General features: G+C 44.9%; 3 protein-coding genes across 3 annotated transcripts; 1 reads left to right on the top strand and 2 right to left on the bottom strand.

Moving 5' to 3' along the window:
• The first annotated feature begins 3,217 nt into the window (after positions 1-3,217).
• Positions 3,218-3,826, top strand: LOC134187217 (uncharacterized protein K02A2.6-like). The gene has a single exon (XM_062655333.1). It carries the CDS (start codon positions 3,218-3,220, stop codon positions 3,824-3,826), a length of 609 nt encoding a protein of 202 aa, XP_062511317.1.
• Positions 3,827-4,879: 1,053 nt separating this feature from the next.
• Positions 4,880-10,763, bottom strand: LOC134187218 (myosin heavy chain, non-muscle-like). The gene is made up of 9 exons (XM_062655334.1): positions 10,668-10,763; positions 10,079-10,240; positions 9,932-10,024; positions 7,526-7,558; positions 7,420-7,467; positions 7,012-7,158; positions 5,226-6,801; positions 5,121-5,166; positions 4,880-5,059 (listed from the first exon to the last, which is right to left on the bottom strand). Exons 1-9 carry the CDS (start codon positions 10,761-10,763, stop codon positions 4,993-4,995), a joined length of 2,268 nt encoding a protein of 755 aa, XP_062511318.1. The 3' UTR covers positions 4,880-4,992.
• A 5,792-nt stretch (positions 10,764-16,555) lies between these two features.
• Positions 16,556-19,941, bottom strand: LOC134187219 (uncharacterized). The gene has a single exon (XM_062655335.1). It carries the CDS (start codon positions 19,869-19,871, stop codon positions 16,578-16,580), a length of 3,294 nt encoding a protein of 1,097 aa, XP_062511319.1. The 5' UTR covers positions 19,872-19,941; the 3' UTR covers positions 16,556-16,577.
• Between the last annotated feature and the right edge of the window lie 6,982 nt (positions 19,942-26,923).

Genomic DNA, 26,923 nt, shown 5'->3' on the forward strand with positions numbered 1-26,923 from the left:
CTGCTGAAAGAAAGATTGCCCGCTTCTTACCATCGTCCTTGATACCATTGGCTGCGAAGTAGAACGTCATGCGTTCAGCGTAATGATTCCAGTCGTCTGTGTGCTCGTCAAACGCGTCCAAGCGTCCCAAAAACTGTCCGCCGGTAAAAAATATGTGCCTCACCCCGTGGACACTTGCGCGTCACTTATCACGGTCGTAGGAACACTACCCGCATTAGATTCCGTCATCCTCGTCGCCAAAATGTGACGATCAGAGACGCTATGCTAGCAGATTACACGTAAAAGTCTTTAACTGTTCTGGATACTACACGTCCGATCCGTACGTACATGTACCGATCTAGATCATACGCGTACGTGGATGCCATGGTGTTCAGAACTTTGAAGGCTCATTGCTGTGGAAGCAAGGGTGTAAACACAGCTTCAATTACTAGTGATAGTCTCGTGTAGCCAGACTCCCTTCCGCCGCGTCACTTCCACGCGCGAAATGGGGTCTGGTGAACAGCCTTTGATGTCGCTGTGTGCCGCGTAACCATAAATCGGCTATCTAAAGACCGGATTTGGTTTCTTAAATGCTTTCCTAAAGACCAGACTGGTATGCACGCAGTGCAATCCTATCTCATTAGCTTCTCTTGTTTCGTAGGGAACAACTCAAAGACTACAGCTCGAGTCTTTGCTGCTTGCAAATCTGCATGTCTACAGCAGCAATTAAATGCGGCCACGGGAACGTTGACGTCGGCAGGCTCGACGTCGTACGTCTAGGGCTGTGCGCGCTTGTGTCACAACGTCGACTGAATGCGAACGCACTGAATTGACGCGAACGTACTCGATGCTGTTTGCTGTTTTGACGTTAAATTAAAACGACTGCGGACAGTCCAGAGTGAGCGATATCTGGTCTTGGAATTGAAGGGCTTGGAGCTGACGTCATCGAAACAAGATGAGTCGTCTTTCTGTGTTTGGGTAATCATCTCATGTGTTTTGTGCATTGCCTAATTCACATCGAGTACGTTCGCATTCAGTCTCCTTTTGTGACACAAGCGCACAACGCTACGATTGCCTAGGAGATGGAAGCCTGTCGACGTCAACGTTCCCCCGTTCGCATTTAATTGATTGTTGCTGTAGACATGCAGATTTCACAAACAGCAACGACTCTAGCTGTAGTCTTCGAGTTGTTCTCTACGAAACAAGAGAAGCTAATGAGATAGGATTGCATTGCTTGCGTACCAGTCTGGTCGTTAGTGAAGCGTTAAGAAACCAAATCCGGTCTTTAGATAGCCGATTTCTGGCTACGCGGCACACAGCGACAGCAAAGGCTGTTCACCAGACCCCATTTCGCGCGGAAGAATGACGCGGCGGAAAGGGGTCTGTCTGGCTACGCGAGACTACTGCGGTTACAGGATTTGTTACTCGAATGTACGGCAATGAGTCAAGATTGATCGTCTCTGTTGATGCTTGCTTCTCAGATTGGTCTCAACTTTGCTACACATATTTCGTTTATCTTCGTTTTACTGATTCCTTTTGAGTTTGCTTCGTCGGTAATGCGTGTTGTCGTTGCTCATCTTCTGTTGCAGAGAGTCTCGCCGAGAGAGAAGGGTGAGGTGCTAGAAATGGGACAGTCAAGCATCGCATTGGCTCGGATTGCTAGTCCGCAGTTGGCTGGTCTAGCTATGGAACACAGTACTATGTTACCAGGAACGATTGAAATAGCATTTGCTGCTTTGGCTAGTGGACTGATCTACAAACGTACGGCACTGTACATCGTGACTCGTGCCCAGTCCTCCTCCGCGTTATGTTGTTACACCACGTGCGCTAGCTGTCACGTGTGTATAGGTCCATGTGGTTTCACAAGTGTGGTTGGTCGGAGGACTGGGCACGAGTCTACGGTACATCGTGTCAAACAAAAGAAAGATTGATAGCATTCAATGGTATGACCAGTGGCATAGTTAATGTATTCATATTACATTACTTTGAAACTATTATTTTATGTTACTATTTGATCCCAAAGTATCTGACTAGTACTAATGCTGATCAAGTTGTAAAACGTATTCACTGTAAGGAGGTTGATATTAATACCACGTTACGCGGGCACAGCCAGTAGCGGACTACCACAGTGTGCAGTGTACAGCTACCATCGGCATCCTGACACATGGTGTTAGGAGTGAATCGTTTCCATGGCTAAAGAAAACGTCAAAGGGCTTGAGAAGCACCCCAAGCGTAACGAGGATTCTGACAGATATGCCGCATCCCGAACAGCGCCCAATCAGGTAAGCACGGTACTGATGCAAGGAACGCTGACAGCGCCCTGGCCTTTATGCGTCGAGGGCGACGGAGTGCGCAACTGGCGTACTTGGCGCCAAATGTGGGACGCTTATGCCACGGTGTCCCGGATATACGAACATCTGACGAATACCAACTAGCGACGTTCATCATGTGCCTAGGAGAGGCTGGTGTGGAGGTGTATAACGCATTCTCAATAACGAGGCAGACAGACGCAGCCTGGCCGCAGTCTTGTCAAAAATGGAGCAACATTTCATTGGCACAATGAATGTTACGTATGAACGGTTTGTTTTCAGAACCAGGACGCAGGGACAGGGAGAGACTTTTGAACAGCACTTACTAGCCCTTCGCACTCTTGTCAAGACCTGCAATTTCCAGGCAATGTCAGAGGATATGATCCGGGACCAAATTGTCTGTGGAATCACAAAAGAGCCATGTGACGATTGAAAGTGATCATAAACCCTTGGAAGTGATTGTCCAAAAACCGATCCATTCTGCGCCAAAGCGTCTTTAGCGGATGCTCATACAATTACAGGGCTACGACATAACGGTCACGTACAAGCGTGGTAAAGACATGTTCGTAGCAGATACGTTGTCGCGAGCACATTTACGGGGTCAAAGCAATCCTATCCCCTCCACAAACGGTTGTAAATCCATCAGTCTGATGCAGTCAGTTTTCGAACAGGAGTTAGAATTTGTCAACCTCTCCCAGCATCTACCAATCTCTGAAGCCAGACGCAAGGAAATTCAGGTGACTACAGAACAAGATGGATGTCTGCAGGAGGTCAAGCAGATCGTTATGCGAGGATGGCCACAAAATAAGACGCAGGTACTGCAGACAGTGGCACCTTATTTTCCTTAACGCGACGAGATCGAAGTACAAAACGGCGTATTATTTCGCGGAGAGCGAATTATAGTCCCTGGTGCGATTCGTCAGTAAACTATGACCGCGTTTCATTCTTCTCACATCGGCATTAATGGTAGCCTACGGCGAGCACGCGAACTGTTCTACTGGCCCGGAATGAATGACCACGTAAAGACGTTCATTCAACGATGTGCTACATGTCGTGAAGTAGATCCAGCTCAGCCGAAACTGACTTTCATCCCGCATACCGTCCCATCTCGACCATGGGCGAAAGTAGCCGTCGATCTCTTCGTTGTTGACAGGTATGGCTATATGGTCACGGTTGACAACATGAGCAATTTTTGGGAAGTAGACAGGTTGGACAGCCTCACTTCTCAAAGCATCATCCAGAAACTGAAACCGCATTTTGCACGGCATGGCATACCGGATACAGTAATGTCGGACAATGGGCCCCAATTTGTTTCAGCAGAGTTTAGTCGTTTCAGCCAGAACTGGGGTTTTGACCATGTTACTTCGAGCCCGGGCTACCCACAATCAAACGTGAAGGTGGAGAATGCAGTAAAAACTACTAAGCGTCTGATGGCGAAAGCCAGGCAGTCGGCGGGCGATCCGTGGCTTGCTTTCCTCGAGAGTTCCGAAATACTCCCAGCCAAGGGTTCGCGACCAGTCCGGTGCAACGTCTCATGAACCGGCGCACTAAACCTCTGTTGCCTATGTCGGAATCTCTACTCGTTCCCCGTGAATGTCCGGACGAATCGGCCCAGCGAGCACACCACAAAGCTCAGCAAGCCCGTTATTACAACCAGGGCGCCACAGACCTTCTTCCTCTGCAGCCTAGAGACATTGTCCGTATCCAACCACGCCCCTCGTCGTCCACATGGCAAAAAGGCACCGTCCAAAAGAAGGTGGGCATAAGATCGTATCAGGTTAAAGCGGATGGAGATACAGGTGGAACATACGTTCGCAATCGTCGACATCTGAGGCGATCCCACGAAGTCACTACGAAAAAACACCCTCTCCAGACTCAGTCTCAGAACAACGCAATGCACAGTCCACAGCTACAAGGAAACAATCAGCCGGCCAGTCGTCGTGTCATACCACGCGAGCGGTCGACTGGTGAAGCCTCCCAAGTATTTGGACGATTACACCACCTAGATAAGAGTTGCCAGTGATTGACGGAAGGAGATTGCCAAGTCATCAACAGGACAGTTTTTTAGTTGTTTTTTGTTTTAATCAAGGGGAGATGTAAGGGGGTTGATATTAATACTACGTTACGCGGGCACAGCCGGTAGCGGACTACCACAGTGTGCAGTGTACATCAACCATCGGCATCCTGATACAGGTGTTAGCTCAGCTAGTACACTTCTGCACAAGCCTTATATCAGCAGACGTAAACAACAACTAACTGATCTGAATGCATTCTAATTTTCTATTGACATAACATGGTATCTTGGGAGATCTTTGGAACAACCAACGAGCACAGATCACTGCTATGAAGACGCACCATACACATACAGACTCATGTACTACAAACAGAGTCATTTTGAATTTCAAGTGGGTTGCTGACACTTATCAGACTAATGACAAATTAGTTGCACATAATAAGATATTATATTATTAGTCTATTCTTGGTAGGCGGGAGATATGAGCGCAATGTAATAGGTCTATCACTGTACTGTACTTCAAAATTACCATCACACTTGCCAACAGTCACACTAGCAATAGCACCCGGACATCATATACATTGAAAACAAATATCTTGGACATCATACACAATTTGTCAACAAAAAATTCATTCTAAACAAACTACTAGTAATAACACCCTTGTAAATCAGACAGTTACAACCTTGAGTCTAGACATCAACCTCTTTCGTAGATGTGACTAGCTCTGCAGGAACCAGCTTGCCATGATTAGGTGCACTAGATAATCAAAACTGAGTAAAACAGATCTAATAAATGATTCAACTGCTTTATAATGTACCATTTAAAGTATGGGCAACTTCCGTCACTTCCACCTATGTTTCCAACTGTTAACACAAAACGTTGGTCATGCACATAAAAATTACACACAGCAACTAAACCTTACCTGGTAAGTCAAAGACTACACCAACGTACTCTTGTGGAAAAACATCACCACATGTCTTCCCCAAATAAGCAACCTCACCAAACTCAGGTTGTCCAAATTGGTTAAGAAGAAATACTGTAGAATTGATAGTTATGTCGTGCTTATTATTACAATGAGATAACTGAGAGACTGGAGTCAACGTACTAACTGACAAAACTCCTGGTTGATTGACGGGTAATGAGGTAGTAGCATTTGGGTGTTTACGAGATGAACAACCATCAACATGATTTGCGTTACCACTAGAAGTCACTGGAACTACAGATCTATAATTTGCATACTGCGTAGGTAATACTGTAGGATGTCTCATGTCCCGATCCTCACTATCTGTTGCTCTAGTGACCTGTACATGTCTAGCTGAAGAACCTTCCAACTTTTGCTGTGACTTGTGATTAGTATCCATCAAACCTGCACCTTTTCGTGTTGGCATTGGTGATGATGGGCGCTTGCTTAGTTTTCCCAATTTCACAAGCTCATCTCTTGCCTCGTTTCGCTCAATGCGATATCTTCTGCAACGGTCACGTATTTCCTGGTAAGCATAAGCATTTAACGCTTGTTTCTTTGTAGTTTCCATCAAACCTGCACCTTTTCGTGTTGGCATTGGTGATGATGGGCGTTTGCTTAGATTTCCCAATTTCACAAGCTCATCTCTTGCCTCGTTTCGCTCAATGCGATATCTTCTGCAACGGTCACGTATTTCCTCGTAAGCACGAATATTTAACGCTTGTTTCTTCGTAGTTTCAAAATCATTCTCTTGCGCTTGTTCTTTAGACTCCTTCTCCTGCAGCTTCGTTTCAAGCACTGCCTTGCTAGTTTCTAATTTGCGTTTTGAGTAACTTCCTTGTTCAAGTGTCGTCAACTTCTCTCTGCATTTATGTAGTTCAGTTTCCATTTTTCTCAACTCTTCATCAGATACAAGTACTTTCTCTTCACCTAACCTCAACTGTGACGTCAACTGTTGAGCCAGAGTCTCCTTTTCAGCAGTTTTCGTCTGCTCTTCCTCCAAACGTCTGTGTAACTGGTTAGTTTCCTTTTCTAATCGCCGTTTCTCTTCAGACATGTTTACTACCCGGCTCTCTGCCTTTTTTAAAGCTAAGCGTTCATTGTTTAGATTTTCTATTTCCTGCGTAAGACTTTCAACCTCCTTCACACTGCCTTGCAGTCTCCCTTCCATTTCATGTAGAGCTACTTCCTTCTGTCGCTTAGCTTCTTCAAGTTGTGTTTGCAATGATATTGCAAGTTTCTCTGCGTCGTCTGTCTTCTTAGCCTGAAATTCTAATTCTTCTTGCTTCTGCTTCAGTTGATCTCTGTGGTTTTTTACTTCAGTTCGTTCTTTGCCAAGCAATTTAGTAGCTTTGTCGTGCAATTCCTTACCTTTATCGACAGTTTTCTCAAATTCATTACATTTCACTCTCAGTGTCTCTTTTTCCAGTCGAAGAGTAGTGATCACATGCATTAGTTCATCAACCTGTTTTTTCTTAGCTTTAGCCAGCCGCTCTAACTCGCATTGCGCTGTGCTTAGTTTACTCTCTAACTCAATCTAAGAAAACAATCAAGCCGGTTAGAAACATTTGTATGTTGTAGCCGTGACTGTTGTTCTCAGTAGTATATCTGGCGTCAAAATGATACCACCTGCCCCTCTCCCATATTTTCGCATCCTCTTCGGGTCATCGCACCCCCTTTGAGGACAAGGCTCGAGTCTGCAAAATATGGGGGAATGTCAGGTGGTATCATTTGTGACGCCAGATACACTACTAAATCTCATACAACCATATAAGTCGCTCACACCACTGGGTACCCACGACTCTGTGATCAGTACTAAGTTATCTATGCCAACCACAATTCTCGTGTTCTTCTTTGCATAAGTGAGTAGTTTTATAAGATTTTCTACGACTATCTGCAAGTATTGAGTACTTAGCAGAAGACAAGCACATTCTCGTTTTCATCTACGGCTATAAGACGGTAGTTTTCTAACGTTTTCGATGACTCTCTGCAAGTATTAGCTAATTAGCAGTATACGGAGATTGTACAGTACTATTTTAGCCGCTCTATAGCTAAGGGGTCACTCTTCTGCAGCATTTATTATATGGGCGTAGTCGGGTACGCAATATGAGCCAGTTACAGCGCTTGTACAGGTCACGTGGAGGTAGAATATAACCGATAATCCACCCACTGCCATAGCAACAGAATATACCCTGGGTATATTCTAGAGTAAACATCAGGCTCAAATATAATACACTAAATGCCATTTAGTCTATTAGCACCGTTCCCTTATACAAACATTCACAAGCCATTACCTACCAAACATAACACAACACACTTAGGGCAGTCACATAACACCTATTACAATCTAATAATTACCTCAGCAAGGTTACAAACACAAACAAGTTATCTAGATTGCTTGTTGCCCATGTAGAATGTAACGCTGCAATTTGAAGAGTGGAAGGGGAGAGCAGGTGTTGCTGCTTGACATGACCTGTCCCATTCAGCAGGATTGCTGGGGTTGTTCTCTTTGTCGTCACTAGTTGGTGCTAGTGTACCCGACCACGCCCATACAAAAATTACATATTACATGGGTAGCTGGTGTTTATGGCATTATTGACACCTTGGCCTCAGGGCTTATCACCTCGATAATTGAACCACGCCTCCGGCTCGGTCAATTATCTCGTTGATAATCCCGTGAGGCCTCGCGTCAATAAATGCCATAAACACCAGCCACCCATGTAATAACTAATACATAGCCGCTGAATTGTGCTCCCACTGTCTATAGACCGGTTGCACTCGCGTGAGCTAAACTGATCACCCCACGCGTGGAGGACAGCAGGGACATTCTATATAGAGGCTTGTTCTTCTCGGTTAGCCGACAGATTGTTAGATTCCAACAGCCGATGTCGCTACAATGCTAAATTGCAGCACGCTGATAGTCGAGAACTTTACGAAATTTCCCTCAGCGAGTTGTCCGAGGACGTCGACTTGTGGCCACAGCGACAACACGGCGGATAAAAAATTTTCTCTGAAAGTACACTGCTTTGAAATCGGAATGCCGTATATTGCTGCCACTTCCTCCTGAAGACAGTGCAACGGCTTCTTTAGCCTGTCAACATCTTCAGACGACAACTATAACTAGGTCTGCATGTATGATAGCGTTCAGATGCTACATCATCATCAGTTCTGTAATTTCGCTTGCACAGGCACTTCAATCAAGTGGAGGAACGGTTTCGTCGTTTTCTTCTCTCTTTGCATCCCTTTGCTGTACTCGTTCGTACCGTTCTGTAGTCAATGAATACCTTGACGAATATCACAGTTCTTGACTAGGAACCTAATCCGGATTCGTTTCGTCTTCCGTTGCAGAAGGTTTTACGCTTATGAAGTGATCGCAACAGACGCGTGTGTACTTCAAACTGATCTGTTTCAGGTCTTTTCTGTTGATAGCAGAGATCCACGCCCCTCGCGCCGTTCCGTCAGTTTTCGAAATTTCTCACCGTTGACCGTCACAATCGCTGGCAAATAAACGAAACTAATGCCTCTGTCACGATAGGCACGGTTGCCATAACCCACAAAAGCACAGAAGTTTTCATTGCGATATTAAAGTCCCAAATGTCCTCCAGCACGTGCGCACGTGAGTAGGTTTTATGAAGATTGTACCATTTTAACCGCTCTATATATAAGGGGTCACTCTTCTGCAGTATAGCTGCTGAATTGTGCGCCCACTGTCTATAGAAGAAAGTTGTGCCCTATTAGACAAATAATCTACTCTATTGTATAAGCACAGAATTGTCTGATTATGTCTCAGCAACTCAATGCGATCGGAGAGTAATCCTCCAATCCGTTGTTCTAACAACGATGAAAGCAGGCAAGAGAAATCGGGCTCGAGAGAGTCTCTCGCCTGTGCAAAGTAGAACTTGTGCAACTCATCTCCGAAGTTAGAGATGTGGTGATGGCACGACGAATTCAACGCGCCTGTCAAAACTGGACAATATTCGGCACTGCGCGGAGTCGTCGACGATCCTGCGTAGGGTCAAGTCGAATTGTAAAAAATTCGCGAAGAGGTCGATGCCTCATTGCGAGCCAAAAAGTGAGTCACGATATGCTAAATTTACGATGCCGCTTGGCTGCCATAAAAATTCATCCCAAAAATGGGACACATACCCCTACCATCACACATCGCAAAGAAAGGTGCCGGTCTCTTGAACGAACTAGAAAGTCAACGAGAATGAGTGACCAAAGTGCGTAGAACGGTTACCTTCCAATTCTTTCGAGATGTAGACCGTAGTCATACCGAACGAATGATGGAGAAGCTGACACCCCACGCTCAGACGGCATTCTACCTCAACCACTCCTACACCTACCGAATTCAAAATATCAAAGATGGTAGAGAGATGTTGTTTAGCCAAAACGTATGCAGCAGCAAGAGAATGAATCGGCTCTAACAAGCCCACGACTGGATAGCAAAACAAGAAGAAGAGCGGCTCACCACAGACAACATAGATCGTCCCAATACCAAGGGGGTGTTTGTACAATTTATCAAAGTTCGACTGTCCATCGTCTAGACACGAGAAGCGCTACTTGCAACAGGATACCTACCCAAATGGCTGCGCCAGAAAGAGGGCCTCATTGCTCTGGACACGTGAAATGACAACCTATGTCTGTTTCGCTGTCTTGCTCTATACCAAAGGGTGCGAGCAGAACGCAGCACCACCAAAGCCACAGAGCTCACTACATCCTTCTACAATGAGCAATGCCTCGATATACCCAAGACCAATCTAGACAATCTAGACAAAATCAAAAAACATTTCAAGTTGGGCATTCGCGTGTACCAGCCGACTGAGCAGCCATGGACACGACAACCCGCCCACTATCCTGACACGATGACCATTGGAATGTTTGAGCAGCATGCCTTCAATATCAAAGATATTAAGAAGGTAGCCGGTCTCTATATGTGTGGTTATTGCTCCCATTCTTTCACCAAATCTTCGAATCTTTAATGGCACGCAGATCAGTGCGCTCAAGGTGTCACAATCATCTGTCCAGGTGACAAGGTAGACAAACCACAGTCCTCCTACGAGAAAGCGTTCTACCCCGAACAAAAAGCGAGCAAAATTGCCACTCGTTGGCTCGAGTATCAAAGTCAGAAGCGCGGTGCGGTGTCCGCATCCATCACGCCCAATGCGGACACGGTGGCGAGCGCTGGATCGTAGGCGCTCCCGTCGACGGAAGGCCGGTCGAACCGTATTTCAATTCTACAGCTGCTGTTGGTACACTGCCCCAAACATCAACCCGACAGAGGATTGTTTGTACGAACAGACACTCGCGCGAGACTAAGCAATCCGAGAAGCTGGATTCGATCTCGCGGTCGGTGGGAATGTAAGATGCCCCAAGCCGCCAAATATTTCCCGATCCCAAAACCGAAAAACGAAGCCTATCCACACGCCATCGTGGTACGACTTCGAAGACTATCTCACCCACAACGACACTACATCTCGAGTCCAATCGCACACCCATCTTGGCCTCTATAGGCGATACGCTACAACCCTTCACCCATCTATGCCCAAACAACTCGTTGCAGACTTTGTCGACGAGGTGAGCAGAACAGATAAGAGAAGTCCTTCATCAACGATATCTCCCAGACCTCGAGTATCTGACAACCAAACAAAAGAATCGAATCCAAGAGTGGTGCGATCAAGTCCTAGTGCTATGGTTTAATTGTGAAAAATAGGATACGAACCTCATACGAAAGCACTTTGCGAGTAAGATCACCGACATAGCCAAAAAGGTCAAGGTGGCCGAAAGGGCCAACCAGACCATGTTCCTACTGACCCCCAAATCCGATTCCTGGATGTATTGAACTACCTTGGGCCTGGCACCAGCTACGATAAATGGGTCAAAGCCTCCGACTGCCGACTACAGAGAAGCTGGTTCCCCTACGAGTGGTTCGACAATCCCGACAAACTGCAATACCCTGGACTACCCGACTATCCAGATTGGTACTCAAAACCAGTGCCCACTCACCCTTGAAGAATGGAAATCGTGCAAGCGTACATTCCGAGAACGAGAGATGACCACATTTGCTGATTGGTTGCGATACTACAACGATCACGATGTCAAACCTTTTGCAAAGCACTCACCAAGATGAGAAACTTTATCATCAGTATGGGGTTGACATCTTAAAAGACGCCGTCTCGCTTCCGGGTGTGTCCCTACAGTTTCTACTCCAAGGCACCCATAAAAACTCAAAACACCAAACCTCTCCGCCCCTAACAATGAGGCCTACAACATGGCGAAAAATGCGGTCACCAGCGGTCCAAGTCTGGTGTTCACGAGATATCAAGAAGCCGGAGTCACGCGCATTAGATCCAATTAATATGACAACGCGCCCCTTTGTCAAACAGTTGTGGAATTCGATGCAAATGTCCTATACCTCTGGACAATGTCCAATAAACTGTCCTGTGGACCCGGAGAAGTCCGACACCACAACAAACCTCAGTGTGTCAAACCATTTATCGATAAACTGCTTGCAAAAGCATGGTTTGGTTTCACAGAGGTACACATCCGAGTTCCACCACAACTTCGCGAAAGAGTTTCAGAGATGTCTCCCCTATTCCACAATCGAGAGGTGGACGAAGACGACGACCTTCAAGACATGTTGGACTACGCACCGGTAGAAAACGCATACAAACGAAAACAACTACTCGGCACCAAATCTGCTAACAAGATCCTCCTCTATGCTCCCGTGCTCCGATGGTACATCGAACACGGGCTAGAGGTCAACGCCGCATATCGCATGATCGACTACAACGCCAAGAAGATATTCGAGTAGTTTGTGAAACAGGTCACCGAGGCGAGATGCACCGGAGATGTGGACCAAGAAAAGGCCCTATTGGCAGAAGTATTTAAACTGTTTGGTAACAGCGCCTACGGTAAACTCATCAAAGCACTAAAGCGCCAGGCCAACGCTATCTACACCAAAGACGAAAACGTCGTCAATCGAGACATGAGAAGCGCTTGGTTTGATGCCTCAGGGTACAAGAAAATCGGCGACGCCTACGAGCAGCATTCGCGAAAACCTCGGCTCACAATCAGACGTCCCTTCCAAGTAGGCATCGCGGTGTACCAACTCGCCAAACTGAGGATGCTCGAGTTCTACTACGACTTCCTCGACAAGTACGTGGATCGTCGCGACTTTGAGTTGATCCAGATGGACACCAACAGTCTGTACATCGCTCTATCTACCAAGACCCTAGACGAGCGGTGAGACCAGAACTGGTGCAAGACTTTCAGAGTCATCTCCAAGAATAGTTGGCTTGGAAGCGATGGAGCAATCGAATCCCAGGTCTCTTCAAATTAGAGTTCGAAAGATCACGGGCCATCGCCCTATGCAGCAAATGATACTATGTGGACGATGCAGCCGGTCAAAAGAACAAAGCCTCTGCCAAAGGGATAAACAGAAAGCACAACGATATCACCTGGTGGCGCTACGTCTCGACTCTTCAAAGTTGAAATGACCATGCACAAATCGAGACTTCCGAACAGTGGGAGGATGTATGAAGACGTACTTGCAAGATAATCTCGGTCTCAGCGCATATTATGACAAACGCCGAGTCTTGCCCGATGGCATTCACACAGAACCCATATATTAACCAATATCAAGCCAAAGATATTTGATATCCTCGACGACCCATCCTCTACGCAACCATTTCAAGAGATGGTGTTGGAGTTGAGGGATTTCCGATATGGAGTTGAGGAAAACATCCAAGACGACCATTCGTCTGTGACTCACCGATAAATGGCTCAACAATTCGTCGACCGTTCAGAGTTGTAGTTTGACGGTGAGTTTGAAAGATTACTGCAGCCACCGATATTCATCTGCCACGACCGAAGAAAGTCTTCCATCACCCAAGCGGCGGGCCTCCAGACCAAGGGTCGCACATCTTCGTAGGGTGAAATGAGAGGTACCTCGTAATCATCCATGACTGGTATATATGGGTTTATATAAAAACCTTATATTAAAGTCTCACGCACAACAACAGGTGGCGATGCCACATCCGAACAAGGTCCTGGAAAGTCAACTTTGAACTTTTTATAATACTTTCTACTTAGTTTATCCGGAATGGGAGGACACATATCGCCGACGAGGTCATCCAATCGGTTGAGTTCAAAGAGCAAAATATCCTCGTAGAACTCTTTTCCTCGAAGACATCCTTTCAATGTGTTCAACTCTTTCTGGTAGCCGGTGTAGGCAAATCGACAGACCTCCACCTTCTTGAGATAATTCTTCTCATGGTCAGTGCGTGTAGAACTGCACCTAACCCGGCCACACTGTGTGCGATGGCATTCACAAAGACACCCACCATGGCACCCGCGGCTCCCAAACCGGCCGAGGTCATGTGGAGCGGCAAGTCTTCGCGTTTAAAAGACCTAAACATTTTTCTATAACACCAACATCAGCTGGGTGAGCATACGGATGTCACTCTCTGAGCGTGTTCACTCCAGGCCTAATCATAATGAGTTTGGCGTTAGTACACTAATGCCACTTGTTCACACCGGTCCTAATCATGATTAGTGTAACGCCGCCGTAGAGAGTAGTATTACAACCACATTAGTGGCGTTAGTGGTTGCACGTGACTTTGGCACGTGAGGTAGTATACAAGATTCGATTGAAGAAGAGCAAGCCGCCGATGTTCCTGATGTGGTGTTGTATGTTTAAACGTACAAACGCAGCAACAACATGGCGACGTATACGGAAGCGCAGGCAGGTACCATCCACCTTGGTACCGAGTGCATTCTGCTGGTCAACCATGTTGTTTACATCGATGTTACTTCCACGCGTGGCCTTGTCCAAGGTTGTGATAGTCCTTTGGTGTTCCTTTATCCCATCAGAATTTTGGACTAATTCTCTCGACACCAAATTCGTCCTACATCTCTACAATTAAAAGTCCTGGGTGATTTGCAGCAAATCGTCGACCTCCATGCTCGTTCCAAACTTGTTAATCGACATTTTATGTAGACTATATATATATATATATACCACATAAAATGGATCTCATCAATTTCGATGACACCAGACGGCAAGGCGAGTCAAAATATGGTTGTCATTTCCTGCTCCCCGATTGTCATTACCTCATGGATGGGCCTACGAGATGTGGAAAGACGACACAGTTGCGTAACATGTTGACGAGGTGGACGAATCCCAATGAGTTGATCGTGTACATCATCAATCCCGACCAACAAAAATATCAACTGCTACAAGAATTTACGACTTTCTCGAGACCGAGAGGGTGGATCGAAAATTCCGAAGACTGGAACCGGAAGAGGTAATACCCGTCAAGGAACTGGATGGTGACTCCAGCAAGCTGGTCGTCTTTGATAATATCAAAATAGACAACAGTCACATGGAACTCATCAAAGAATACTTTTCACTGTCAAGGAACCTCAACTGCAATTGTATCTACCTCACCCAGAGCTAGCCTTGTACCAGACCCTCTCGTGCCGTCGTGCTCGGATCCCGTATACACGACAACGCCGGAGAGGGTCTGGCATCATCCCGCCTACTTTCTTTACCTAGTGTCACCCCACGTCATCTAAGTGTCACCCACGTCATCTACGTGTCTCCCACGTCACCAACGTCAACACTTTCATGCTCTTGAGTTAATTATGAATTCATCCTTCCATCAAAGTTATGCTAGCTGTGATATCCGATTGCATACATTTACTGTTTACATTTCGTTCCTGTAGCTGCATGGGAAAAGATTTATTTTACTGCACGGAAAGAGATTCATTCACAGAGCAAGCTCGATCCTGAGTTCGATTCACGTTATCTGCACGAAGCTGTGAAGTCCAATATGATTCGATCAGCAGTACTAGTCTAGGTAGCTTGGACTCGGGATGCACTAGGCGCCGCTCTATTACTGTCCTAGGATACGAAAACAATACGAATCGTGAAGCTCGTGTACAATTCGGGAAAATTTGGAGCCTCAAAGCGCGTGCCGTCAGACACGTTGTTGACTAGCTAGGATTTCCGCTCTTGAGAGGAAGTCCTCTCTCTCCCTACTTTGATCATCTAATAGCATAAACGGTAGGCGAGATGATCCCAGACCCTCTCAGGCGTTGTCGTGTTATACGGGAACCGGGCATGACGGCACTAGAGGGTCTGGTACGAGGCTACCCATATTTGGGGGCATATATATAATATCCCGTATATATGATCGTTCTGACCGCGTGTTCTACTGTCCAGTTAGCAGCTGCGAGGAGAGAAGAGGAGCACAAGTCAAATCTCAAGGGCGCCATTGGCGGCTTCGGCCGCAGTGGCAGTTTGCGTCAATCCTTTTTGTGGTCAAGGGTCCCCCTTCTTGGAATGAACGCTCTGTTGTGTTTTGGGTGTTTTCTCCTTTGGTTGTGGCTTCTAGTTCACTTATTTCTACGCTTTTTCTTCTTTGTCGTCATTCGGTTTCGTCAGTTGTCGTTTCTGATTTACCAGTTGGCCCGGCCGGCCGTTTTTCACGTTGTCAAATATTTCTGCAATATCCCTTCTAAGCGGCGGTGCTTTGTCAACGTTGGTAACACTCGCTGGTGACTCTGCTCGTCATGTTGTTTTGTTTTTCTCCACTGTCAACTTCCTTCAGTTATGTCGATTTATTCTTTACCAGTCAGCTTGTCTCTGAGGTTGTCAATGATTTCTGCAATATCCCTAATAGGCTGCGGTGCTTTGTCAACATTGGTATCGATCAACTGTTGGTGTTTCTTTTCATCATGTACTCTTTCTTCCTTTCTACTATCAATCTTCTTCAGTTGATACTTTTCCAGTCAGCTTGTCTCTGATGTCGTCAAGGATTTCTGCATTATCCCTAGTGAGCGGCGGTGCCTTGTCAACGTTGGTGTCAACTGTTGTTGAATCTTCTCGTCATTTTTTCGTTTTTCCTTTCTACTGTCAACCTTCTTCAATTATGTCTGTTTTTATTCCATCAGTAAGCCTGTCTCTGAGGTTGTCAAGAATTTCTGCAATATCACTCTATGGCGGCGGTGCCTTGTCAGCTTCGGTGACACCTGCTTCTGGACATGTTACTGTTCCTCTACCTTTTGACTGTCTACATTCCAAATATTTTTTACTGTTTACACTTTTCTCTTATCTCATCTTAGACATAAGTGGAACTTTAAAAAGTGGTACACTCACAAACTGGTTTTTTGGGATGCTCTCTGTATGCAGTTTATTGTTCAGTGTTCCGCCCATAGGGCGGTTAAAAGAAGTAATATATATATATATATATATATATATATATATATATTTTTTTTTATATATATATTTATTTATTTCTTACACACCTACTCACATACAGGGAAGTCCCAACTAAGGACTTCAGCTACTTCCGCAAGTATGCGGCTAGATATCATTCTAGCGTTATAAATCCATAATCTAACAGAAAGCTGCTCTAGCAAATTCTTTAAAGCCTTCCAGAAGGGAACAGCTAACACAGCACATACTTTTGAGGATATAGACTTCAAAGTCTCTAGACTGTCTGGTGACCAAAGGCCAAGTGTTTCAACTACCAACGGATAAAATGTACCACCAGTCAAAGATACTCTTGCATGGTGACGATCATCCTTGCCCATTTCTGCTGCTTCTGCAACAACTCCTGATGTTTCAGCAACTCGAGCAATGTAAGATGGTTGCAACGTGTTTCTTACAGTGATGTCAAAATATCCAGGCCGTCCATTCAAGAAATTCGGATGGAAGACATCACCTGGGCGGCATTTGGATTGACCCGAGCTTCTCTGTTCTTTCACAACTTGTTTGGAATCAATGAGGAGTGATTGCCAAATAGACTCACATAAAGCATTATGTCGATTCAGACGATGTGGACCATGACCACACCCAACAAGATGATCTCCATATGGGTCAAGTGGATGACCACATATACATCTGATGCTGTTTGGTGGGAACGGAAACACAGGTAGACCCAACCAGTATCTTGCTGCTACAACAAACTCATGGGGTGACATGGTGAGGCCTAAGTTACGGTTTGGAGTTGCCCGCAACCATGCACCAGTATGAGGAGATGATAATGTCTTCAAGCGAGCCCTATCTCTGAGACTCACTGAATTGAGTAGGTTGGAAAATGAGATGTCATCTAGTTGAATTTGAATCTGATGTTGTGTAGCTGTCACCAAATCTAATGAAGGTGAATCCTTTCTTGAAAGTAGGTTATGCACGATTCCTCGTGCTTCGTCTTCTCCAGGCAAGGGTTTGATCAAAGTGAGAAGAGAAGGATGGTTACGTTTCAGTAAGCAATTAACTAACTTTCGATTTGAGTTACAGCTGCCAAGAAAAGCGGAAGGTGAAGTAGATAAGGCCTCCCGGATACCCATACCTCCTTTTCCAATTGGCAATACTGCTTGTGACCATGCAAAGTCAGAAATTGAAGATCTTGTGATACGGCTGAGAGATCGGCGTAACCCTTTATCGAAAATAGACAATGTGCTCGTAGCAACCCCAGGTCTCACAGATCGTAGCAAATGGTTGATTTTACATATGGACAGGCAACTTCTCAACAACTGAAGTTCCACTTGTGGATTTTCAAGATCAGAGAGATGAGATTGGGTATTTGCTACTTGATCGACTCGCTTCTTGAAACAATTAGTGAAGAAATCCGATGAACCAAACACAGGAGAACCAAGCAATTCCATTCCATCTGACAACCGGTGTACTTCTGGTGGAAATTCTGGATGTGTTCGATCTCCTGAAGGCCAAAACACTTCACACTTTGATAAATTGACATGAAGGCCCAGGGAAGGACCTTTCTCTATGATGAAGTTTATTAACTTTGAGACAGATTTCCGTGTGCCAGCAAAAGTACCATCGTCAAGGTACCACAAATTTAGGTCTAAGCCAGGCACTTCTCCAACTTCATCCATTAGTTCTAGGACGACTAAGGAGAACAGCAGTGGTCCCAGTGGATCGCCTTGTTGGACTCCTGCTGTAGATGTAAGGTGATGATAGCCAAAGCGCAACTCAGCAGCACAGTGATAGCACCACTGTACCCAAGCTACCAATTCAGGAAATTCACTGCCAAGTCTCTTCAGGAATGAATTGCGATGGCATTCATTGAACGCATTCTTCATGTCCAGTTTGAAACAGCACAGGTCATGTCTAGCACTGTTCTCTTCAATGTATGACCTTAGAGAATGAACACTTGCCTCTAAACCTCCTCGTATTCCAACACCTACCTGACCATATGGTAAGAAGACGTCCGGTAAGCGAGGTTTTATAGCAGAACAGCGAAGACGGCTAGCCAAACGACGCAACACTTCCCCAACAGCAATGGGCCGAATGCCGCCAGCCTTCTTTTGGAGAGCAGTCAAAGGGGCACCAGACAGGAAGGGAGAAATGTTGCGATCAAGTTTTCCAGACAACAAGAGACACATCAATCGTGTTAGGTTTTCTAAACAGGACTGCGCTTCTGGAACATTGCAACCTCGTATAGCATCAATTAAGTGTTGTGCTCGAAGATGAGAATAACCGGGACTTGAGCCATTGGGAAATGCTTCCAATGCAGAAATAACCTCCTGAGAGTCCACAACTAGTGAAGGTGGGACTTCCTCTAGCCAAGCAGGAAGATCGTGAACTGGATGTCGATTTGCCAACTCTTCTAAAGCTTCACTGCTGTCATGAGAGGCACAACCTCGTGAACCCAAAGCCTGAAGTGCATCACTGTATCGACCTTCTGAAGCCAATCTCAATGATCTTCGAGTATTTGTGGTAGCGGTATTTGAGGAATTCAATGAAACATGGCAAGGGTTAGTCTCAGCCTTGACATCCAGCCACAGTGATAGAATATCTCCATCCAACCAACGTTGAAGGCGAGAAGACAAAATTTCCTTTACAACGTACCTTTTCTTTCTCCCACCACGAGGAGGACAGCGAAGGGTAGCTTTGGCCAGCATGAAGAGGCGAGCAAAGCCCCACAGGCCACCCTCACAAGCACACCGTAATTCTTTAGCTAAAACCACACTTAGAAGTGGTCTAACTGATTTTGGGACATGAGTAACTGTCTGAACTGGTGTGGTGACAACTTCGTTCATCAGTGAATTGAAAACAGACAATTCCATGTCACCAACAGCTGGATAGGACATCATAGAAGCTGCTTTAATACCCTCGAGCACCAAATTAGAAGATGAGGATACAGGCACTGATGAAGAAGTAATCCTTGAAGCTGATGTTGGAGCTACCTCAGGTGAATTCTGAATTCCAATATCACCGTTAACAGCTGTGGATTCACACTGACTCAACCAGGATGATGCACTTGGATGGGTCATCAAACCACGACATCTACCACGACCAGGACCTAGAGAACGTCGGCAAAATGAGAAACGATTACCATAAGCAAAGCCACATTCTGAACATAAGCGACGGTTGTGGAATTCTAAGAACTGAACATCCGGGAAATTTCTGTAGCAAATGTGGTTTGCATTTATGTGTTGAAACAGCGAAACTGTGTCTCTTGTCACCAGAGAACATAAAGGACAACATGAATTAGGACTTTGAGTAGAACGCCTACAGTCAGGGGGATCATCTTCTTCGGTATCACTCTCTACGCAACCAGAACCAGACTCAGACATGATTCACCTCAAACTGTGCATAGAGGCCAACGAAAGAAAATGTTGAATGCAACAGCAGCAGCAAGTCTTGGGTGACGACAGAAACCAAACGTTGAGCTCAAAGAAAGAATCCAATGTCAAACGTGACGACAGAAACCAAACGTTGAGCGCAAAGAAAGAATCCAAAGTCAAACGCTCGCGATCGTCGATGGCTTGGTGGGGTGATTGTGACGTCACAATGCAGATAGTACAGATCTGGTGAAAAACAAGTAGAATTCGACGGAAAACGCGAAATTCACGGATATTGATGCCAGGAAACCAACAGACGAAGATAATGAAGGAGTATGAGATGGGAGAACGGCAGGAAAACGATCAACTCGAGGTAAAAATTCAAATGGCGGCGACCGTTGAAATGTGCAGTCTGGACAAACCGCAAGTCACACGTAAAACGCACCTGAATTCCTGTCAATGTACTGGAAACCAACAAACGAAGCCAAAATGGAACGACCAAAGGCACTCTGAAACAGAGAAGACCGTCACAAAACGGAGCCTAACAAAAGGACGCCACCATTGCAGGTATATATATATATATATATATATATATATATATATATATGTCTCCAAATATATATGCTGAAATATGAAAGCCTCCTGTCTCTTCCACGGACTGGACAATAAAGATATTCGACATATAGCAGACAATCACAGCAACACCATCAGCAACGATTGAAGAGTTTGCCAATATCTATAGGAAGGCAACTTCCAAACCTTTCTCATTCATGCTTCTCGACAAGACGAGTAAACATATACCAGAAATGTATCAATGTGGATTGATAGGTTTTATTTAACACAATCGTTACTGTCACTACAATACTGTCACTACATTTTATGTAACCCTATAGTATGGCATTTGCGCAAGTCAAGAGCGTGTAAGACCGTAAAGCGTTGATCGAGAAATTTCTCAAGAATAGGGAGATTCTCAGGAAGCGAATCATTGACAAAATAATCCGTAAACAACGTTTTCAGGAAGATGTGGCTCAACCATTGCAACGACCCATCAAAGCAGAGTTGGACCAACAACAAGACAAATTAATAATAAAATTACAAGAGGGTCAAAGGCCCTGGCAACAACACAGGCCGGCATCGTCAATGCTATCGCAAATCTACCACCTCTCAAAGCCATTATGAGTGCTCCAACGTTACCAGAGGTCTTGTCAGAAGCATTGCCAGCGTTAGAGGCAGCCGCTATACCAGCGCTCGATACAGATGCAGGACTAGAACCAAAGGTGTTGGGGGTCTATAAGCTTCTGTTACCCTCCGAGATAGTGAAAGGTGACCTATCCCAAATTGATCCGTTACAACAGTATGTTAGTAAGGAATTACAATTGCTTGGTCCTAGTAAGAAAGGTGGACACCAGAAAGACAAGAATCTATTTCCAGAACCATAAAGACCTTGCAAAATTACAACAAAACTTTCAAGGGTATACAAGACCATTCTTCTAAAATAGTCCCTGGACAAACTGTCTGACCTTCCCGTCAACAAATTATCCAAGAAGTACCGGCCACAATCCCCCCAAATCAAATATTACAGTCCCCGGACGAACTCAGTCGTCGCTTGAAAGTATTATCACCAGAGAAGACTACAAAAACATTCACTATTATGTAGAGTAGTACTACATGGGTCAAGCACAATAGAGCAGAGGTATGACAACCCGTGAGCTCTATGATGATCTTGAAATACACATGAAAGCGATGCGTATGAAATTTAAACTTGCCATTCTAAAACTCGTGATGGCTATTTGAGAAAATAACGATAGAGTGTTGACCGATATCATCTTGGATTATGCAAATCAATTGTATCGGGAGAAAGAGTTTACACGAGTCGAGTACTTGGATATATGCAAACATATTCAGGAAGCGAGAGAAAATCTTATCTAGTTCTATATATAGTGCTATGAGTGAAACGGTTCTAGTATTAGACAGCAAGACGGCCGTGAGACGTTCAAGTTCTGAGTTTACCGTAGAACTACGCCCACTTCTTCCCCTTGACAAATACGTTGACTATAAATTGGCGTTGATCTCCAGCGAAATGTGATATTTGTGGTATAATATCATGACAGACAACAATTGGCTCAGACACTGCAACAATATAGTGAGTCAGAGCTCAGGTATCACGTGGTGCTTACAACATCACCGACTTGAACTTATTTGTTTCTTTGTTGTAAACTATCCTGGGCAAAAGCAGTTTTATTTGTTTTGCAATTGGTTAGAAAATATGACTATCACGATTTTGTGTGAGCAGTGTGCGGTGTGTCCTCTGCCATTTTGGAAGCGGCGTTGCGCGTGCTCCAGTACTTGGCACTAGCAGGCGCGTCTGCTGACACTCGCAGGCTCTTCTGTTGTTCTCAGATATCCCCAAAACGTTTATGATGAGACACGCGAAGAGTTGGCAAATCTGTCTAGAAAAGGTGCAACAAGACAACAAAGGAAGCGTGACTATAAATCTCTCTGCTGTGCGCACGGTAGGCCTATCTAAAAAATGCGCTCAGCGGCTACAAATTGTCCAGGACGTTAAAACTGAATGCAAGTGACAAAAGTGCACTTCATATGCTCTTAAAGATGTAGGTTGGACTTTTTAGGGTAATTACATACATAAGACAGCTTGTGTATAATCAGGGGCGCATTTCTTTGAGCTCACCCAAACTCCACACACTAACATGGAGATAGAATGAGCTCAACCGGATTAGGTTGTGGAGATAAAGAAACCCAGTAGACGTCCACAAACTCTACCAGATTAGGTTGTGGAGAATAAAGAAATGCGCGCCCTAGATCTAGCCACATAGCAGAGCGCCCCTCTGAGTAGTGCACACACCAAACATTATTGGGAAGTGTTAGGAGCAACGTCTACCACACTGGTTTCACTCAGCTAATGATGAAAATGCCCATTGTTTGTAGTTTGGGTTCATTCTGAGGCACTCTGTAAGCTGTACGCACCTAGTACCGTTCATGCAAAAGTGAATGAACAAGATTCGAAAACATTACAAAAGGATTTAGTAGGAATGGCTACACAAATCAACAAAAAGCGAACAAACAAGCGTGGATGGCTCAATACTGTGCCAAATAATTTGACGGTGCCATGACTAACTCACCATTGCAGAAAATTGTAACACAGTGTGAGTTAGTCATATGGCACCCTCAATTTGGCACAGTATTGAACCATCCACACTTGTATTTGTGTTTGCTTTTTGTTCCTACTAAATCCTATACTATAATACGCCAACCCACGCTTCCCTCTGTCTGGATGGATGGATGTCTGTAATGCGCTGATCAACACGACGCCCGTCTCTAATAGTTGCGAAATGCGGCGGCCGTAGTCTTGTACCAGACCCTCTCACGCCGTCATGCCTGGTTCCCGTATGACAGACATCTCCAGCATTGTCTTGTTATACGAAGCCGGGCATCACGGCGCGAGAGAGTCTGGTATGAGACTAGGCAACCTGGTCGAGTTGCGCAGGAGTTTGTTTGTTCATGCAATTAATTAAACGAGTATGCGGACGTGACGTGCGCTCGCCAGCCATTTCTTCGCCATGCAGTCACTGTACGCTATTCTTCGCCAGCCATGCGCCCGCTGCAGTCAGAGTATAAGTCAGTGCGCTGCATGACGTGTAGTGGGACAGAACTCAGACTCAAGTGAATACAACGCGCGCGCGCGTGCGTGTGTATGTGTGCGTGCGTGCGTGTGTGCACTATTGGTGTTGATTAATTTCTCTAAGCATAAAATAAGAAACTGTCACAACTGAAAACAAGTAAAAAGATTTCATTGAGTTTACACACAGCACAAGAAAATAATACATTTTTCAAATGTTTTGGTTTTTAGTGGACATTCATCAGGCCAGTGGACCTGTACGTGCACGCACGCACGCACACACACACACACACACACACACACACACACACACACACACACACACACACACACACAGTCCGTAACGTTACGTAAATGCCCACTCTTTCTCAACACTCCACCTCTAAATGATTAATCTTTGGCATTACAGTAGTTGTTCAGCTATGAGCCTATAAGAAAAGAGACTTTGTAAAAGTCACGAGACTTGGCGAGTAGCGTACTCTAAACGTATAGGGCTAAACCGACTTCCGGTCTGGGGACTATGTGTCTGGCTGGCTGGCTGGCTGGCTGGCTGGCTGGCTGGCTGGCTGGCAATGTCTGTCACGCTACAGGAATGTGCCACGCCTTCTTAGTGTGGCCCAATCACGAAGCATTAATTCCTTTATGTCGTACGTGGCAACCAAAGACAATGGACGAACAGCCAACCGTAGGCGCGAAACTATCATGAGAGAGTTTTATTACCAGAACAGCGTAATTCATGTTTGCGATTGCTAGAATCTGTCGGAAATAAACAACAGAACTCACCTGTCTGCAACTGCTGACCCAAAATCGATCTCTTTCTTGGTTTTACGATATTTATACGGGAATCTAACATTACGTAACCATAAGAGATTCTATGTCCCGTATATAATGACTCTACTTGAGACTAAGTTACTACGGACTTGCGGTCACGTGAAACGACAGTCGCTATGTAGGATTTTAAATACATGTTACAAGTAGCACGTCTAGAAAGAAAATAGCGTGTATATTCGCATTTCTTTGCGACAATTACTCCTCCTACGGTACGTGGCCCCGTGTTCAGGACTTTGAAAGCTCATAGCTGTAGAAGCGACGGTGTAAGCACAGCTTCAATTACTAGTTGTAGACACAAAATACAGATTGCCAGAAATTCTGCCTTCATTGATAAATGGGCAAATAAGATCTTTGCCATTTGAGAGTCATGTACATTGAGCAACATTGAAATTATTCATCACCAGTGACCACCACACTGTGTGGTGACGTACATAAGTCAAATGAAATAATAAAAGTTATCACTCCTCCTTATCTTTTTATCTGTGCACTTTAATGTGTAACAAACTATAATGTGAAGTGAAGTAAAACTGATACCAGGTCTTCCTACAGTCCACTACGAACAGTTGGGAAACCCAGTCTGAGCTGCGAGCGTCTAGTAACAATGTTACTTCTTAGGTCTTCGGGCTAGAAGTCTAGCCAAAGCGGTGTACGTAGATCTAGGAAGTGTTGCAACACTTGCAGAACTAGTGCCAGCAGATCGCCTCTCTACATGCGGAACTCGTGCGTAACGCATTGCGAGCTAGTCTCCGCATGCAAAATCGGCCAATTCACATGCGTAAACGACATTTGCAAGAGACTCACTTGCGGATCTCATGCGATCGCATGAATATTTTCTATAGGGTAAACACCATACATTTAGAATGCATATTAGCTAAATCTCATTTCTTTGGCAATACAAACAGCATGATAATAAACTTGACTAAGAAATTGAATCACATGACATCAAACTAACAGCAATTTCTTAATTTTAAAACACTTCCCCAAACACATCAAAACTTGTGTGCGAGTGACAAAAACCTAAACTAAACTGTAGCCATCACTAATTAATTATATATTGACTAGTAATTGAAGCTGTGTTTACACCGTCGCTTCTACAGCTATGAGCCTTCAAAGTCCTGAACACGGTACCACGTACGGTAGAAGGAGTAATTGTCGCAAAGAATTACGAATATACACGTATTTTCTTTCTAGACGTGCTACTTGTAAAATGTATTTAAAATCCTATATAGCGACTGTCGTTTGGTGTGACCGCAAAGTCCGTAAATAGTTCAGCTATGAGCCTCTAGGAAAAGGGACTTTGTAAAAGTCACAAGACTTGGCGAGTAGCGTACTCTAAACGTATAGGGCTGAACCGACTTCCGGTCTGGGACTTGTGGCTGGCTGGCTGGCTATGTCTGTCACGCTGCAGGAATGTACCACGCCTCTTTTGTGTGGCCCAATCACGAAATATTAATTCCTTTATGTCGTATGTGGCAACCAAAGACAATGAACGAACAGCCAATCGTACGCGCGAAACTTCCTTGAGAGAGTTTTATTTCCAGAACAGTGTAATTCATGTTTGCGATTGTTAGGACTTGTCGGAAATAAACAACACAACTCACCTGTCTACAATTACTGACCCAAAATAGATCGCTTTCTTGGTTTTACGAGAGTTATACGAGAATCTAACATGACGTAACCATGAGAGATTTTATGTTCCGTATATGATGACTCTACTTACGACTACAGACTATTTACGGACTTTGCGGTCAAGCGAAACGACAGTCGCTATGTAGGATTCTCAATACATGTTACAGGTAGCACGTCTAGAAAGAAAATAGCGAATATATATATATATATATATATATATATATATATATATATATATATATATATATATTTGTAATTCTTCGCGACAATTACTCCTCCTACCGTCCGTGGTGTTCAGGACTTTGAAGGCTCATAGCTGTAGAAGCGACTGTGTAAACACAGCTTCAATTACTAGTTATCGTAAAACCAAGAAAGCGATCGATTTTTGGTCAGCAGTTGCAGACAGGTGAATTCTGTTGTTATTTCCGACAGGTCTTAGTAATCGCAAACATGAATTACACTGTTCTTGTACGAAAACTCTCTCAAGGATTTTTCACGCGTATGATTGGCTGTTCGTCCATTGTCTTTGGTTGCCACGTACGACATAAAGGAATTAATGTTTCGTGATTGGGTCACACAAAGGAGGCGTGGCACATTCCTGCAGCGTGACAGCCAGCCACATAGTCTTCAGACCGGAAGTCGGTTCAGCCCTATACGTTTAGAGTACGCTATTCGCCAAGTCTCATGACTTTACAAAGTCCCTTTTCTTATAGGCTCATAGCTGAATAAAGATCATATTCATTGTCCAACTAGTAACTGAAGCTGTGTTTACACCGTCGCTTCTACAGCTAAGAGCCTTCAAAGTCCTGAACACCACGTTCCAACAATAGGTGCAGTGTGGGAAAATTACCAGCTCTTGGTATCCCTGGCACTTACAAACATGGAAACGATACCTCCGAAACGCACGTAAGGAGGTGAAGACACTGGTGCATTCTAGCAGACAGAATGATGCTCAAATGCGTTGGAA

This window comes from Corticium candelabrum, chromosome 11 (assembly GCF_963422355.1).
Source record: "Corticium candelabrum chromosome 11, ooCorCand1.1, whole genome shotgun sequence".
Classification (NCBI taxonomy): domain Eukaryota; kingdom Metazoa; phylum Porifera; class Homoscleromorpha; order Homosclerophorida; family Plakinidae; genus Corticium; species Corticium candelabrum.